At 32.0% G+C, this 15,389-nt stretch overlaps 1 protein-coding gene across 1 annotated transcript; it reads left to right on the plus strand.

The window, feature by feature from the left end:
• Positions 1-212: 212 nt before the first annotated feature.
• LOC144555667 (cysteine synthase-like) lies at positions 213-3,365 on the plus strand. The gene is made up of 10 exons (XM_078304070.1): positions 213-262; positions 355-464; positions 660-717; positions 1,074-1,337; positions 1,781-1,918; positions 2,197-2,248; positions 2,344-2,423; positions 2,531-2,590; positions 2,791-2,871; positions 3,276-3,365. The coding sequence occupies exons 1-10, from the start codon at positions 221-223 to the stop codon at positions 3,363-3,365; spliced, it is 975 nt and encodes a 324-aa protein (XP_078160196.1). The 5' UTR covers positions 213-220.
• Positions 3,366-15,389: the final 12,024 nt, after the last annotated feature.

Consider the following 15,389-nt stretch of genomic DNA (forward strand, 5'->3'; position numbering starts at 1 on the left):
AACACATATCTGATATATACACACACACACGATGTTCAAGTTGGTTTGTTAGATATTGAACTTTGAACCATTATCACCAAAACTTGAGCGAAATAAGGGTATACATCTCGCCTTCCTCTAGTTCTTTGATTTTCCTCTTGTAAGTAATCTAGTCAAAATGAAGCAATTTTTTACTTGACTTAACATTTTTTTTTTCTTTTCATATATAGGACACATAGTAATGGCTGCAGTGGGAACTGGAATTGCTAAGGATGTCACTGAAGTATATATTTGTATTTTCTTTTCCTTTTTAGTTTCTCGGATTTCAACTTTTGACTGAGATATTATGAGCTAATTTTATGAAATTGATTGTAGTTGATTGGGAATACACCATTGGTGTACTTGAACAAGGTGGTGACTGCATGTGGGGCCCGCATTGCAGCAAAGCTTGAGAGCATGGAGCCATGCTCTAGTGTTAAGGATAGGTGCTAATTATTTTTTTGCATTTCCTTTCTTTGAGCAATTTTCTTCATTCTAATAATGTAAAATAAGAAATCTATAATGTATAATCCATCTTCCTCCAAAAGATAGAATAAAAGAATGGGTAATTTGTTTCTTTCTAGTGAGCTTTTTGTAGGCGCACAACAGAAATTCAGTTTCATTTTCTTTCTCAATTGCAGGATTGGTTATAGTATGATCAAAGATGCAGAGGAAAATGGCTTCATTGTTCCAGGCAAGGTTAGTGATTCTAGATCAGGTTTAGTTTAGCAAATAACACCATATATTTTACTGTATTTGAAGAAAGCATCCAACATTGTTGAGTTGCGCACAGGGGCGGATTCAAGATTTCTGTCAAGATAGCACTAATCGGGTTCAAACTCATTAACTAATTGGATACTAGATATAGAACAATCACCATGATAAAAGCCAAATTTGCTAGAAGCAGTTCAATGTTGGTTCCCTCCTTATTAATCACAATAATACCCATAAATACTAGGCATTAATCACAAGTATGACAAATTTTGAATGCTTTTTGTTACTACGAAAAATTTGCAAGATATTTTAATAAACTGTTTTTTGTTTTTCTTTTAAAGAGTGTATTGATTGAGCCGACAAGTGGCAACACGGGCATCGGGCTTGCCTTCATAGCAGCAGCAAAGGGATACAAGCTAAAGATAACGATGCCAGCATCGATGAGTCTTGAGAGACGCATTCTATTGAAGGCATTTGGTGCTGAGCTGGTGCTGACGGACCCCACCCTTGGCATGAGAGGTGCAGTGCAAAAGGCCGAGGAATTGGCGGCCAAGATCCCCAACTCTTATATCCTACAGCAATTTGAAAACCCAGCAAACCCCAAGGTAGTGTGAGTTCAAAGAAAGATTTAATCATTGAGTTTGGGGAAATTTGCAAAATGACCTATTAATCAGTGTTTGTTAAAGGACCTTGATAATTGATTTGTGATGCTTGCTCAAGCAACTGGTGACAGAAAAAAAAAATATTAGATAAATTATTGGTCCCTTTGACTTTAAAATTGCTTGGTGTGAAAAAAATTTATATTCAATAAACAATAATTTTGTGACAGGATAAGTGAAAGGGTAATTTTGCGCAAGAAAAAAATTTGTAAGTACCTCAGAGAATTCTGTAAGATTGCTCCTTTTTGTTTGAAAATGGCTGCTGTATGCAAATACTCTACGGTGTTTTAAGTTGTTTGTACAAATAAAAATATTTGCATTTTGCATTGAATTAGTAGTTACTTACTCTGCTTGTTTATTCAGTGATGCATGTGCTTGTATTTCTGTAGATACACTATGAGACTACTGGGCCAGAGATCTGGCAAGGAACTGGTGGTAAAATAGATATCCTTATAGCTGGCATTGGAACTGGTGGTACCATCACCGGTGCTGGAAGGTACCTCAAAGAGAGAAACCCCAATATTAAGGTAAAAATTTGTTGAAATTTTAGAGGAAAAAATTAATTTTATTGATTTATGATATTATTTCCATCTCTTATATGGTGCCTATTTATAGATTACCAGATTTAAAGAGCCATTAAAATATTTCCTGATTACATGATTTGTTATATATGTTAATTGATACAAATTGATCTGCTATCAATGTAAATGATCTCTAATTGATTATTTATCTTCAAATTGTATGCTTCAAGTACATAATTTTTTTTGTTCAAAATTCCAAATAAATTTTAATTATTTTGATGAAGCTGTATGGGGTGGAACCAACAGAGAGTGCAGTTTTATCTGGAGGAAGTGCTGGTTTGTAATTTCATAATTCCCCTCCTCGCTCTCACTCATTCCCTATCTACATTTACTAATCCTAATTTGATGTTCTACGTTTTGTTGTGCATTAGGAGCGCATAAGATACAGGGGATAGGTGCTGGATTCATTCCAGGTGTTTTGCAAACAGACCTCTTAGATGAAATTATACCGGTAAGATTCGGGAAATTGCATAAGAAAATTTTATTTATATTGGCCAGAAGCAAAACTAACAAAAGATGGTACTAAACTAACTAAATGAATTTTGTTGTGTTGATTAGGTATCAAGTGCAGAGGCAATCGAGATGGCAAAGCTGCTTGCCTTGAAGGAGGGGCTTTTGGTGAGTTGCGATGTACTTGGTTTAGTTTTCTGTTTAATTAAGGGTATAAATAAAAACATTTTCTATATGCTTAGGTTTTCCAATGTTTATAGCATGGCACAGAAGATGAATCTGTGCAAACAACTGTGTTAATCTTGATGATTTAATTTATTTTGTACATGAAGATAATTATCAATAATTATTAAAATGTTTTATGACAGGTTGGGATATCATCTGGTGCAGCTACAGTTGCAGCAATTGAAGTTGCACGTAGGCCAGAAAATGCAGGAAAACTTGTTGTGGTATGTCTTTTGTTTCATGTTTTTTACAGTACTGATAAAATGGTCTTTTTACCAAATACTAATAAGGCTATGGTACTATGCATACTGCATAATAGTCTGTACTGTGGATCAATATCTCCATTTTTAAAGTCAAAACAATCGATCTAGACCATTCAACATGATCTCTATATAAAATTTAACATGTAGATCAAATTTTACATTTTCATATGGAGATCACGTTGAATGGTTCAAATTGATTATTTGATCTTCGAAACGAATATATATTGTGTAGTAACATTATCAAACTTTGATCCTTAATTTATACATGTCATTGGGACATGCCCGAAATTTATAAGCGTGAATATATTTTTTTGACCTCAGAATCGAATATATTCTTTAAGGATGTTTGGTGATATTCCGTGCAGGTTATTTTCCCGAGCTTTGGCGAGCGCTATCTTTCGTCCGTGCTTTTCGAATCACTCAAAAAGGAGGCGGAGAACATGGTTTTTGAGTAGTGATTATGCAATCTTTTTACATCATTGGATCTATTTTTGCTATTACTGTCTTAGCTTCTGTCAGAATAATAAAGTGCTGGTGCATGTCATACTGATAGTGAGGACCATTTTGAACTTAATGTTTGTTTGGTTTTGTTGGGGCCTCAGGTAAAGCCCGTTAACGAGCCCACTATTGACCCAATCAAGGTTTGGATCCGAACCCAGGGGTCATGGTTTCTTCATAGCCCACATGACCTCACTGTTTCTCTTTTTTTCAATCATTGTTACCAATTTTTTCACTATTAAAATTTAATCTTGAGTATCTATTTTAAAAAGGCACGCTACGGCCAATTAAAATAAAAACTATTTAGAACCGTGGGCTTGGTGCAATGGCACGAGCCCTCGTCTCTCTTCTAAGATGATGCAGGTTCAATTCTCGAGAATAGCATCTAAAATGATGTTGGAGTGCACCGGGGCCCTTTAATAAAAATAAAAAAAATGACCTTAAGAGTATGTTTGAAAGTAGGATGATATAAATAGTTTTTTTCTAACAACACTCTAACAACATCAGGACAGAGTCAGAAACTTGAAATTGGAGAGGCTGAAAATTTTATTTTTTTATTTATTTATAAGGGGAAATAGACAGTACTGATGCATAAAATTTTATTTATTTTATTTATTTACTTATTAAGAATTTAGCCCCTTTTCCCCTCATACTCGCCCCCATAATTTAAACCACCCAGCCCCCAGGTAAATGTATAAGACCAAAGAGAGCTTGCCAGTGGAAGAAATTATGGAGCTCCATCTAGAACCATTGGGATCAGAATGAATGATCAAATTTTGTTACAACATATAACTAACAAAAAGGAAATAATAGCATAGATTTATCAGGGCAATGCATTCCTTGAATACAGATAGTAAGTTCCCTGCTGTCAAATAGCAAAAAAAAAAAAAAAAGAAATTAAAGGCTATCAAAACAGGTGTTGAAAACTTCACGGCATACAGGGTGGATCCACATTGGCCCTGGATTTTAAAAACAGATTTTCGGGTATATGATATTAGGCTCTTGCTCTACACAGGAAAAGACTTTGCCCTAACCTGTTGAGCCTAAAATCTCCGGCGCAGCCAACAAATTCCTTTTTTTAAACCCGAATAGCTAATGGGTTTGAAGCTTGAACCCGATTAGTTATTTGAACTCGATTGGCTGTTTCTGGCACTGGTACCAGCCAATACCAGTGTTATTTAGCGTACTGGTGCACACTACTCTTTGCCATACCTTGACGGAAATCCTGAGTCCGTCTCTGACGGCATATTAATTTAGACCTCAGGGAGGCCTTTACAACCAATTTGGAGTTCAAAAACCCTGTTTACTGGTAAAAGATAACCATACTTGAAGTTGAATATTTAACCTATTTTAAATTATGTTTGGCAGGAAGGAATATCATCTGGGGAAGCTGTAGACATGGCTAAAATTGGAGTTGCGCACAGGCCGGGGCAATGTGCACAACCTCGTTGTTGTATGTATTTATTTATTTATTTTGATAAAAGTGGGTAAAGACCCATTAATTTCATTGAAATCAACAGCTAAATGAAAAGGTACCAACTATCTGGTACCAGTCCTGAGTATATAGTTTTGTGCATTACAAAACCAAGTCTTTTGTTTCTACTTTCTTTTTACAGTACTGATACTTTCTTCTCATGTAAGCATTTTTTTTAACTTCGGAAAGGTCTCTTAGCAAGTACTGTTTTGTTGCCTACTAAGCAGTTAATAATGTATCTTTACAGTACAGTATTCCTCATATTTTGCCATACAATGTGATTTATTTGATTTACTGGAACTACATGTTTGATTCTTGAATTAACATTAAACTAAATGAATTAAAATGAAATAAAAATTATTATTACTGACATGAAATTGACAATGGTAAAGACCCAAAATTACACTTCAAAAATTTATTCATAAATATTAAAAATATGATATGTTATTATATGCAGGTCCACTTTGAGCTGTGAGGAGCGCTAATTTCCGGTTAAAATAATGGAGGCTAAAATTAGGATTTTCTTCAACACTTCTACTGTTTTTTCAAAAAAATTTTATGATCTTTCACATAAAAAATCATGTTTTTAATTAACCGAATTAGATGTAATTCTCTACATTTTACTTCTTTGGCTTCCAAAATTGAGATATTTCTGATTAGCTTGTAATTAGTAAGACCATTTTATATAGGTCCAACTTACTGATTCTTAGTTTATTTACCATGAATATTTTTTATAATATTATGAAGAATGTTCTCTGGGTGGAAACATAAGTGTGAAATTCAGTTTAAATTTTTATTGCAAATATTTAAAATTAGAAGTTGTCTTTTATTTAATATATTAAAGTAGATAGTGATTCATACAGAAGCACTAAAAATATTCCAACCATAATCAAAGTTATTCCATCTCTTTCCCTTTTCATAATATGTATATTTATTCAAATATATTTTTGTTGGCTGAATATCAAATTTATAGAAAAGAATTTTTATAGAAAAGAATTGCTTCATGCATTACAAAATAGTCTGATATTATTATTTCAAAGATTAAAAAAATAAAATGGAAATCTTGAGTATATTGGTTCCAGAACTAACTTATAGAAAATTTACAAGATTTTGCTAATACTAAAAAGAAAGTATAGCTGAAAGAATGACAATTAAATTAGTATGAACAAGAATGCAATTGGTGCATGTCATGAAAATATTTATATTTTATTTAATCCCAAATATAATTCATTTTCATAAAAAAATTTATCAAAAATAGAAAGAAAGAATTAGGTGGGTAGGCCACAAGGAAAATAGAACATGACCAAAAAGTAAAAACCTACTGACTACTGAGGAATCTGAAGGAAGGTCTACTAAGGCCTTGTCCGAAACAAAATAAGGCCAAATGGGCCGTGGCCCATTATGCACCACCATCTATTCTATGTGGGCTTCCAGTCTTAAAGGCCTCTATGCATATGCACCTCTTCCATACCTCTCCTTCAGAATTCAGAATGCTCCCTCAGGCTTCAGCAATGGAGACAATTCTGCCTCGCAACTCTTTTTGTAACTTTTGGGAGAAGAATAAATCTTTTGACTTGACTTTGAGAATTATTCAACTATTTTGAATATATGCTTATCTTAGCGACGCAACTTTGTCGGGACAAGTTAGATTTTTTTTTTTTTTTTTTTTTATAATCTTGCAAATTTGTTAGTTTTTTTTTTTTAATTTTAAGATAATGAATATCATAAAATATAAAATAGTAAAAAAATTTCAAAAGATATAAAAAATTTGTTCTCCAATTATATTTTAACATAGATATCATATTTAGCTGTTTAGATCATTTGTTTAAACTTTGAAATTAAAAATAAAAATGTTAGGATATTATATGGAGCCCTCCTCTTTGAATATATAATTCAGATAATAAAATTTTAAAATATGAAATATCACTAGACCGAGACAAGCTCATGACATGACTTGTAAACAGGGCTGTCAACCGCTTTACAATAAAACATGCTCCAATCCGGACTAGCCGGTGGGGCCGGATGGACAATGAAACATGGATGATTTTTTAGCACTCTTTTCGCGTGCAGATCACTCAACTAGTTGTGTTAGAATTCAAATTAACACTTCAATTTAATACAATTGTCATTACAAATAATAAAATTAAATTAGTTATCCAAACAGCCGATTTTTTTAAAAATACCCTCCAAAAAAAATATTTTATTAAAAATAACCATGTTTCAGCCAAATTTTTAAAACTACCCAAACTGCGGATTTTTTCCGCGACCCGGAATTTTTATTCCGGGCCGCGGAAAAAATTCGCGCCCCGAAAAAAAAAATATATATTTAAAATTTTTTTTTCCGAGCGCGGATATTATCCGCGGCCCGGATTTTTTTTTTTTTTTTTTTTTTAGAGTTTGGAAAATAATGTTTTTTTGAAAATTTTTGTCCAACTTTGCACCTCTTATTAACATATCAAAACACCTCCAAAAAACATGAAAATTTACTGACATGCATTCTTGACTTCATAGAATAAGACTGTAAAGTTTCATATAAAATCTGAAAACAGATCGTGAGATATCGACTCTCAAAAATTGCCCGAACTGCTGAAGGAGTGCTTCTGAGTCCAACTTTGCACCTCTGGTTAACATACCAAAGCACCTTCAAAAATTATGAAAATTTACCGACATGCATTATTGACTTCATAGAAAAAGACTGTGATGTTTCATACAAAATCTCAAAACAGATCGTGAGATATCGGCTCTCAAAAATTGCCCGAACTGCTGAAGGAGTGCTTCTGAGTCCAACTTTGCACCTCTGGTTAACATAACAAAGCACCTTCAAAAATCATGAAAATTTACCGACATGCATTCTTGACTTCATAGAATAAGACTGTGAAGTTTCATACAAAATCTCAAAACAGATCGTGAGATATCGGCTCTCAAAAATTGCCCGAACTGCTGAAGAACTGCTGAAGGAGTGCTTCATGATTTTTGAAAGTGTTTTGATATGTTAATCAGATGTGCAAATTTGGGCTCAGAAGCACTCCTTCAGAGAGAGTTCAATTTTTTTATATTTGAGTTTTGATTTGTTGTGTTCAGTTTTATTATCTTCTTAGTATATGTTTTATTATGTTTGAGTTTTCAGTTTTGTTATGTTTCATTATCTCACGATTTGTTTTGAGATTTTTTATGAAACTTCACAGTCTTATTCTATGAAGTCAATAATACATGTCGGTAAATTTTCATAATTTTTTAAGGTGTTTTGATATGTTAATCAGAGGTGCAAAGTTGGACTCAGAAGCACTCCTTCAATAGTTCGGGCAATTGTTGAGAGCCGATATCTCACAATCTGTTTTGATATTTTGTATGAAACTACACAGTCTTGTTCTATGAAGTCAAGAATGCATGTCGGTAAATTTTCATGATTTTTGAAGGTGCTTTGATATGTTAACCAGAGGTGCAAAAGTTGGGCTCAGAAGCACTCCTTCAGCAGTTCGGGCAATTTTTGAGAGCCGATATCTCACGATCTGTTTTGATATTTTGTATGAAACTTCACAGTCTTGTTCTATGAAGTCAAGAATGTATGTCGGTAAATTTTCATGATTTTTGAAGGTGCTTTGATATGTTAACCAGACGTGCAAATTTGGACTCAGAAGCACTCCTTCAGCAGTTCGGACAATTTTTGAGAGCCGATATCTCACGATCTGTTTTGAGATTTTGTATGAAACTTTACAGTCTTATTCTATGAAGTCAAGAATGCATGTCGGTAAATTTTCATGCTTTTTGGAGGTGTTTTGATATGTTAATAAGAGGTGCAAAGTTGGACAAAAAATTCCAAAAAAAAAACATTATTTTCCCAACTCCAAACTCTAAAAAAAAAAAAAAAAAAATCCGGGCCGCGGATAATATCCGCGCTCGGAAAAAAAATTAAATTTTTTTTTTTTCGGGGCGCGAATTTTTTCCGCGGCCCGGAATAAAAATTCCGAGTCGCGGAAAAAATCCGCGGTTTGGGTAGTTTTAAAAATTTGGCTGAAACCTGGTTATTTTTAATAAAATATTTTTTTTGGAGGGTATTTTTAAAAAAATCGGTCTCTATTGGTTTCCACGCTGGTGGGAGAGGAATATGAGACTATTTTTAGCAAAGAGGGAAAGACAGTGCATCGGCTTATCACCGTCATTTGAGATAGAGAATTGGCGAATAAACATTAGAAAAATATTACAGGATCTTGACAAGAGGTTGTGATGAGAATCAAACTAACTCCTTTGTATAGATGTGGGATAATTTGTATATTTAGGATATGTAAATAAACTTTTTTTATCAATATATATGTTGTTGGCAATTAAAAAATAAATTATGTTGAATGCACAAAACCATCTGATTAAACATGCTCTTAGTGGACAGAGCTGATAAGAATTGGGGGCAGTTTAATGGGTATCAAACCAAAATGGTTTTATGTCAGATCGCGACAGTCTGATCTGTATCAAGATTTATGCTGACAACTTTGCATCAAGTTTACACGAATCTTTATGTAGAATGGCATTTGCTGTTTTTCCTTTAGAAAATCATAAACTTATTTTTTCTTATTCAACCGTTGATCTTCGTTAAGATTTGCACATGAGTAATTTGAACGATTGAATGAGAAAAAAACGGATTATTTTCCCCTTTATGCAGATCGAACGAATCTAATCAAACATCAGACCAAATTTGATCTTATATTAATTAAACTGCCCCCTCTGAGATGATAAAATGAGAAAAGTCAACAACATAAATAGGTCAGCATCAAATCTTTTAAATGACATAATGGGCGGCTGGGAAGAAACCATTTTATTAATCAGAACCATTATTTTTTTAATTATTTGATAAAAACAAAACATAAATTCAGGACACATGAATATATACAACTAAGATGATATGCTATATATATACGGACGTCAAATGATCTAAGTACTTGTGTATTTTTTTTTTTAAATTAAGAGAAATTGATCACTGAAAACATTTAATAATTTGTAGTATAACTTTTCTAAAACAATTATTGGTCAAACTTTCCTCTGTACACCAAAACTTTGTTTGATTTGATAATGCATTGACAAAGTCATTAACAAGTATTAATGTGAATATACAGAGGACACATAGCTTGAATGGAGAGATGTTGCTAAGACCATTCAAAAATTGTATACTAATTAAATAATATATAAAATTTGAGCTGAACTTTTTTTTATCAAAACTATTACTTCATTTTAAAAAATTTAATTTAATTTAGTGGCTAAAATATTGGTTTCTGTGTGAAAAAATTATTGATTCAAAATATTATACTTTGAAAATATAACTATTTTGTCACCTTCCCAATTGAGGGCCTCAAGTACTTTGAAACAAAAAAGGAGGATTTCAGTGCTATAAATTTTTAGGAACACAAAATATCACAAATTTACCTTCTAATTATATTTTTAATTTTAAGATTCAAATGTCGAATCCAAATTGTTGATTTTGTAAAAGAAATATAGTTAACATTGTATAGAAAAATTGAATAATATGCAATTCAATGAAGAAAAATTCAAAGAATAAATCCAAATTTCTACTAATATTGTTAATTTAATATATAAACTAGTATTAAACTCTATATATTAACTATTGTGGAACTCGATATAAAAATAAATAAATAAATAAATAAATAAATCATCTAAATCCTCACTTTCTAAATGCCTTTAATTGTTTTTTTGTCAAGTTTAAAAAAAGAAAGAATAACAAAATTTATTCTATGATAATTAATGTGCCTCTTACAATATTAATGTGTATATATATTCATGTATATAAATATGCACTAATCAAGTGTAATTTTAGAAATGGATTGGATCATAAAGAGTGGAAATTGAAAACAAAAAACTGTGTAATATACTAATATGTAATAGTCAAGTATATGTTTTGAAACATTAAGAAAATTAGTCTGGAAAATCAAGACAACTATATATTGAGATCTCCTACCCATTTGAAAAATATGATAGTTGTCGTGTAGCAATAAATAGAGACAAACATACATTTTGTAATATTTGAGTGTATATTTAAAGGTACATGAAAAACATTTGTAAAGAATAATTGAAGTACATAGGTTCATAAAGTAGTTATCTGACTCAGAAAAAAAAAAATATATATATATATATATATATATAGAGCAAGGCTTGGGTGCTATGGATAGCATAGAAGGCTACGGTGCTACGGCTCAATATTCGAGTTTTCAAAATCCTAATGGTTGATCCGAACCGTTCATCTTGTTCTCCATATTAATATGTATTTGGAGACCAAATTTTACATTTTTTGGAAAATTTTTACTATTTTTTTAGCTAGGTAGAAAATCACTTGATCTAAAATTTTTTGCACCATTCAGATATTTGATTTTCTACCTATCTAAAAAAATAGTAAAAATTTTCCAAAAAATGTAATATTTGGTCTCCAAACACATATTAATATGGAGAACAAGATGAACGATTCGGATCGACCGTTAGGATTTTAAAAACTCAAATATTGAGCCGTAGCACCGTAGCACTCTATGCTATCCATAGCACCCAAGCCTTACTCTATATATATATATATATGAGTACGGCTAACGCGCTCCCTCTAGTATATCAACAATATACTTTAGGCTTTTAAAATCTATCGAATCGATTTCAAATGAGAAATCCGAACCGTTCAAACCAATCTCCTTAACGAGAGCTTCGTTTTCATATAAAAAATAATAATTTTCGAATTTATTTACTATCAAGTCAAATGGTCAAAAAAATGACCAAAATAGTGCATTAAAATGCACACAAAATCCTTCATCTTTTGACCTCTTGACTTGATAGTAAATAAATTCGAAACTTAATTTTTTTTATATGGAAACGAAGCTCTCGTTAAGGACATTGGTTTGAACGGTTTAGATTTGTCATTTGAAGTTGATTCGATAGATTTTAGAGGCCAAAAGTATATTGTTGATATACTAGTAGAAGCGCATTAGCCGTACTCTATATATATATATAGAGAGAGAGAGAGAGATATGAGCTATGGTGAGCTATAGAGTAAAAAAGGTTTTTTACTCCATGGCAAAAAAAATTCATTTTGAAAATCCAAACAACCGATCCGAACCTCTCAACATGATCTCCATATTGAAATGTGCTTGGAGACCAAATTTTACATTTTTTGGAAATTTTTTTACTATTTATTAAGCCACTTTGAAAATCACCGATCCGATAGTCCAGAAATTTTTACTTTTTTACTGTTCATCCGGATTTTTAGATTTTCAAATTGGCTTAATAAATAGTAAAAAAATTCCAAAAAATATAAAATTTAGTTTCCAAGCATATTTTATTATGAAGAACATGTTGGAAGGTTCGAATCAGCTATTTGAACTTTGAAAATGAAGATATTGCGTGGAGTATAAACGTGTTTTACTCTATAGTTCACCGTAGCTCCTCTCTCTCTCTCTCTATATATATATATATATATATATATATATATATATAGAGAGAGAGAGAGAGAGCGAGAATTGGGCTACGGTGCTTCGCGAAGTAAAACGAGGGTTTTACTTCACGTCTATATTTTGCGATTTTAAAGTTCAAAACGTCGATCCGAACCGTTCAAGTTGATCTCTATATTAAATTGTGCTTGGAGACCAAATTTTTCATTTTTTTGAAACCTTTTACTATTTCTTTAGAATTTTTGAAAATCGTTGTTTTTGATGATCTAGAATTTTTTAAAATACAACGATTTTCAAAAATTCTAAATAAATAGTGAAAAATTTCCAAAAAATGTAAAATTTGGTCTCCAAGCACAATTTAATATGGAGATCAACTTGAACGGTTTGGATCGACATTTTGAACTTTAAAATTGCAAAATATAGACGTGAAGTAAAACACTCATTTTACTTCGCGAAGCACCATAGCCCAACTATATATATATCTATCTATCTATCTCTCTCTATATATATATAGAGTAAGACTACCATTCATTGCAATGCATACGCATTTTTGTGCATTGGACTATAAATCACCGGATTCAAAGTCCAAATGACCGATCCAAACCGTTCATCTTGTTGTCCATATTAATATGTGTTTGGAGACCAAATTTTACATATTTGGGAATTGTTTTACTATTTATTAAGCCACTTTGAAAATCGCTGATCCAGCGGTGCTTTTTTATTTTACTGTTACCATTGGATCAGCGATTTTTAAAGTGGCTTAATAAATAGTAAAAAAAATTCCAAAAAATATAAAATTTGGTCTCCAAACACATATTAATATGGAGAACAAGATGAACGGTTTGGATCGGTCATTTGAACTTTGAATCCGATGATTTATGGTCCAATGCACAAAAATGCTTATGCATTGCAATGTATGGTAGCCTCACTCGTATAGAGTAAGTCATTCGTGCTACGGTATCAAAAACATATCGTATAAAGTTCAAACTTCAATTTAAGTAGTTCAATAAATTAGTTATATAATAAACTTGTAGAATACTAATTTTTATTATTTTTTATGATTTATGAAATATGGCCAATAATAGCTTAAAAATAAAAGAAAATTATCAATATTTTAAGCTATTTTTTGCCATCTTTCATAAATCATAAAAAATAGTAAAAATTAGTATTCTACAAGTTTATTATATAACCAATTTATTGAACTATTTAAATTGAAGTTTGAAGTTTGAAGTTTATACGATAGGTTTTTAAGGTTGTAGTACGGATGACCTTATGATATCCATAGCACTCATAGAGCCCAAGCCTTACTATATATATATATAGAGTTAGGCTGGGGTGCTATGGATAGTATAGTGGCCTCTATGCTACGGCTCAATATTCGAGTTTTCAAAATCCAAACGGTCAATCCGAACCGTTCATCTTATTCTCCATATTAATATCTGCTTGGAGACCAAATTTTACATTTTTCTGAATTTTTTTACTATTTATTAAGTATTTTACAAAATTGTTGATCCAACGGTGGCTGCACAAAACAGTAAAACCGTTGGATTAGCGATTTTCAAAGTGGCTTAATAAATAGTAAAAAAATTCAGAAAATTATAAAATTTGGTCTCCAAGCAGATATTAATATGGAGAATAAGATGAACGGTTCGGATCAACCGTTTGGATTTTGAAAACTCGAATATTGAGCCATAGCATAGAGGCCACTATGCTATCCATAGCACCCCAGCCTAACTCTATATATATATATATGTGTGTGTGTGTGTGTGTGTGCATGTGGGTGGGGATGGAGGGGGGGGGGGGGGGGGGGGGGGGGGGCGGGCAACTTTGAAAAATAGAACATCATATCTAGTTCAGAAGAAGAAGTTGAAACACCATATATATTTTCTCATTACATCATGCGCGCCATATAAAATCGCATATAAGCATAAAGCTTATTCTTGGTAGTGTTAATGACTGAATGGTGGGCCAACAAGAGCATAGAAATACAGTTTTGCTTTCTATTCTCCTTGTGAGAACTCCTGTACCGGGTCAATGCATTAGCATTTTTTTTTTAATGAGAATGTTTGAGGTCAAGCCACCCAATACTTTTTTCAAACTTTGTTATTACAACAAAAGATTTTCTCAATCTAAATTTCGGATCCATAACTTCTCACATTCGAAGATATGCGTCTAGACCAAAAACTGATTCTTAATGCACAAGCATTTATTTCCACATTCGAAGATAATTTTATGATTATTTTCTTGATTAACAATATTTCATATTGTACCTTTCAATATTTGTCATCTACATACAAATAAAATTATTTTTTTAACAATCAAACGGGTGTATCAATAATTACACATATAATTGTGACTACATTTACGATTTAAAGATCATCGAAATTGCCAAACAATGTCTAGTGTATGTCTTTCACACGCTCATAAAATAATTTTTTGAAGAATCAAACTGGTACATAAAAAAATTCGCACATAACTTTTCTAAAATACAATTATTTTATCTTATTGTGTTGAGGGTGAGCAGATGATCGCCATTAATTGAGAAAGTAGAACTGGAATTCCAGCTCAATTTATATTTTGATATGTGGGGGATGAGCCAGCCATACAATCGCTGCCTTTCCATTAAAAAAGAGAGAAATTTCAGCCAGGCAATGCAGAATTTCTGTCAAGAAGGAACATGAATCGGGTTCAAATAGCTTATGAGATTCAAACTCATTAATTAATCAGATACTACATAAAAAACAATCTAACATAATAAAAATGGTATAGTCTTACATAATAAAACAACAAGATAATATTATTTTACATATTAAAAAATAACAAAGTTGATCCGGACCTGCAAATTTCTATAAAAATTCTATAAAAACAACAAAATTTTCCATTAACAATGTTTTTTAACTGTCCTAGCAGGTATTTCAGTTTTAAAGAGGGACAAAACAATTTTCAGGGAAAAACAAAGTGGTACCGGACCCATATTTTTTCACTGAATTTCAAAATTCATGGGGGGCGATTGTCCCCCCTCCCTCCGGCTCAAGGTGGGTCCGCCCTTGCTTGTACTGAGTCAATGCATAAGTATT

This window comes from Carex rostrata, chromosome 6, assembly GCF_964058835.1.
Source record: "Carex rostrata chromosome 6, lpCarRost1.2, whole genome shotgun sequence".
Taxonomy (NCBI): Eukaryota; Viridiplantae; Streptophyta; class Magnoliopsida; order Poales; family Cyperaceae; genus Carex; species Carex rostrata.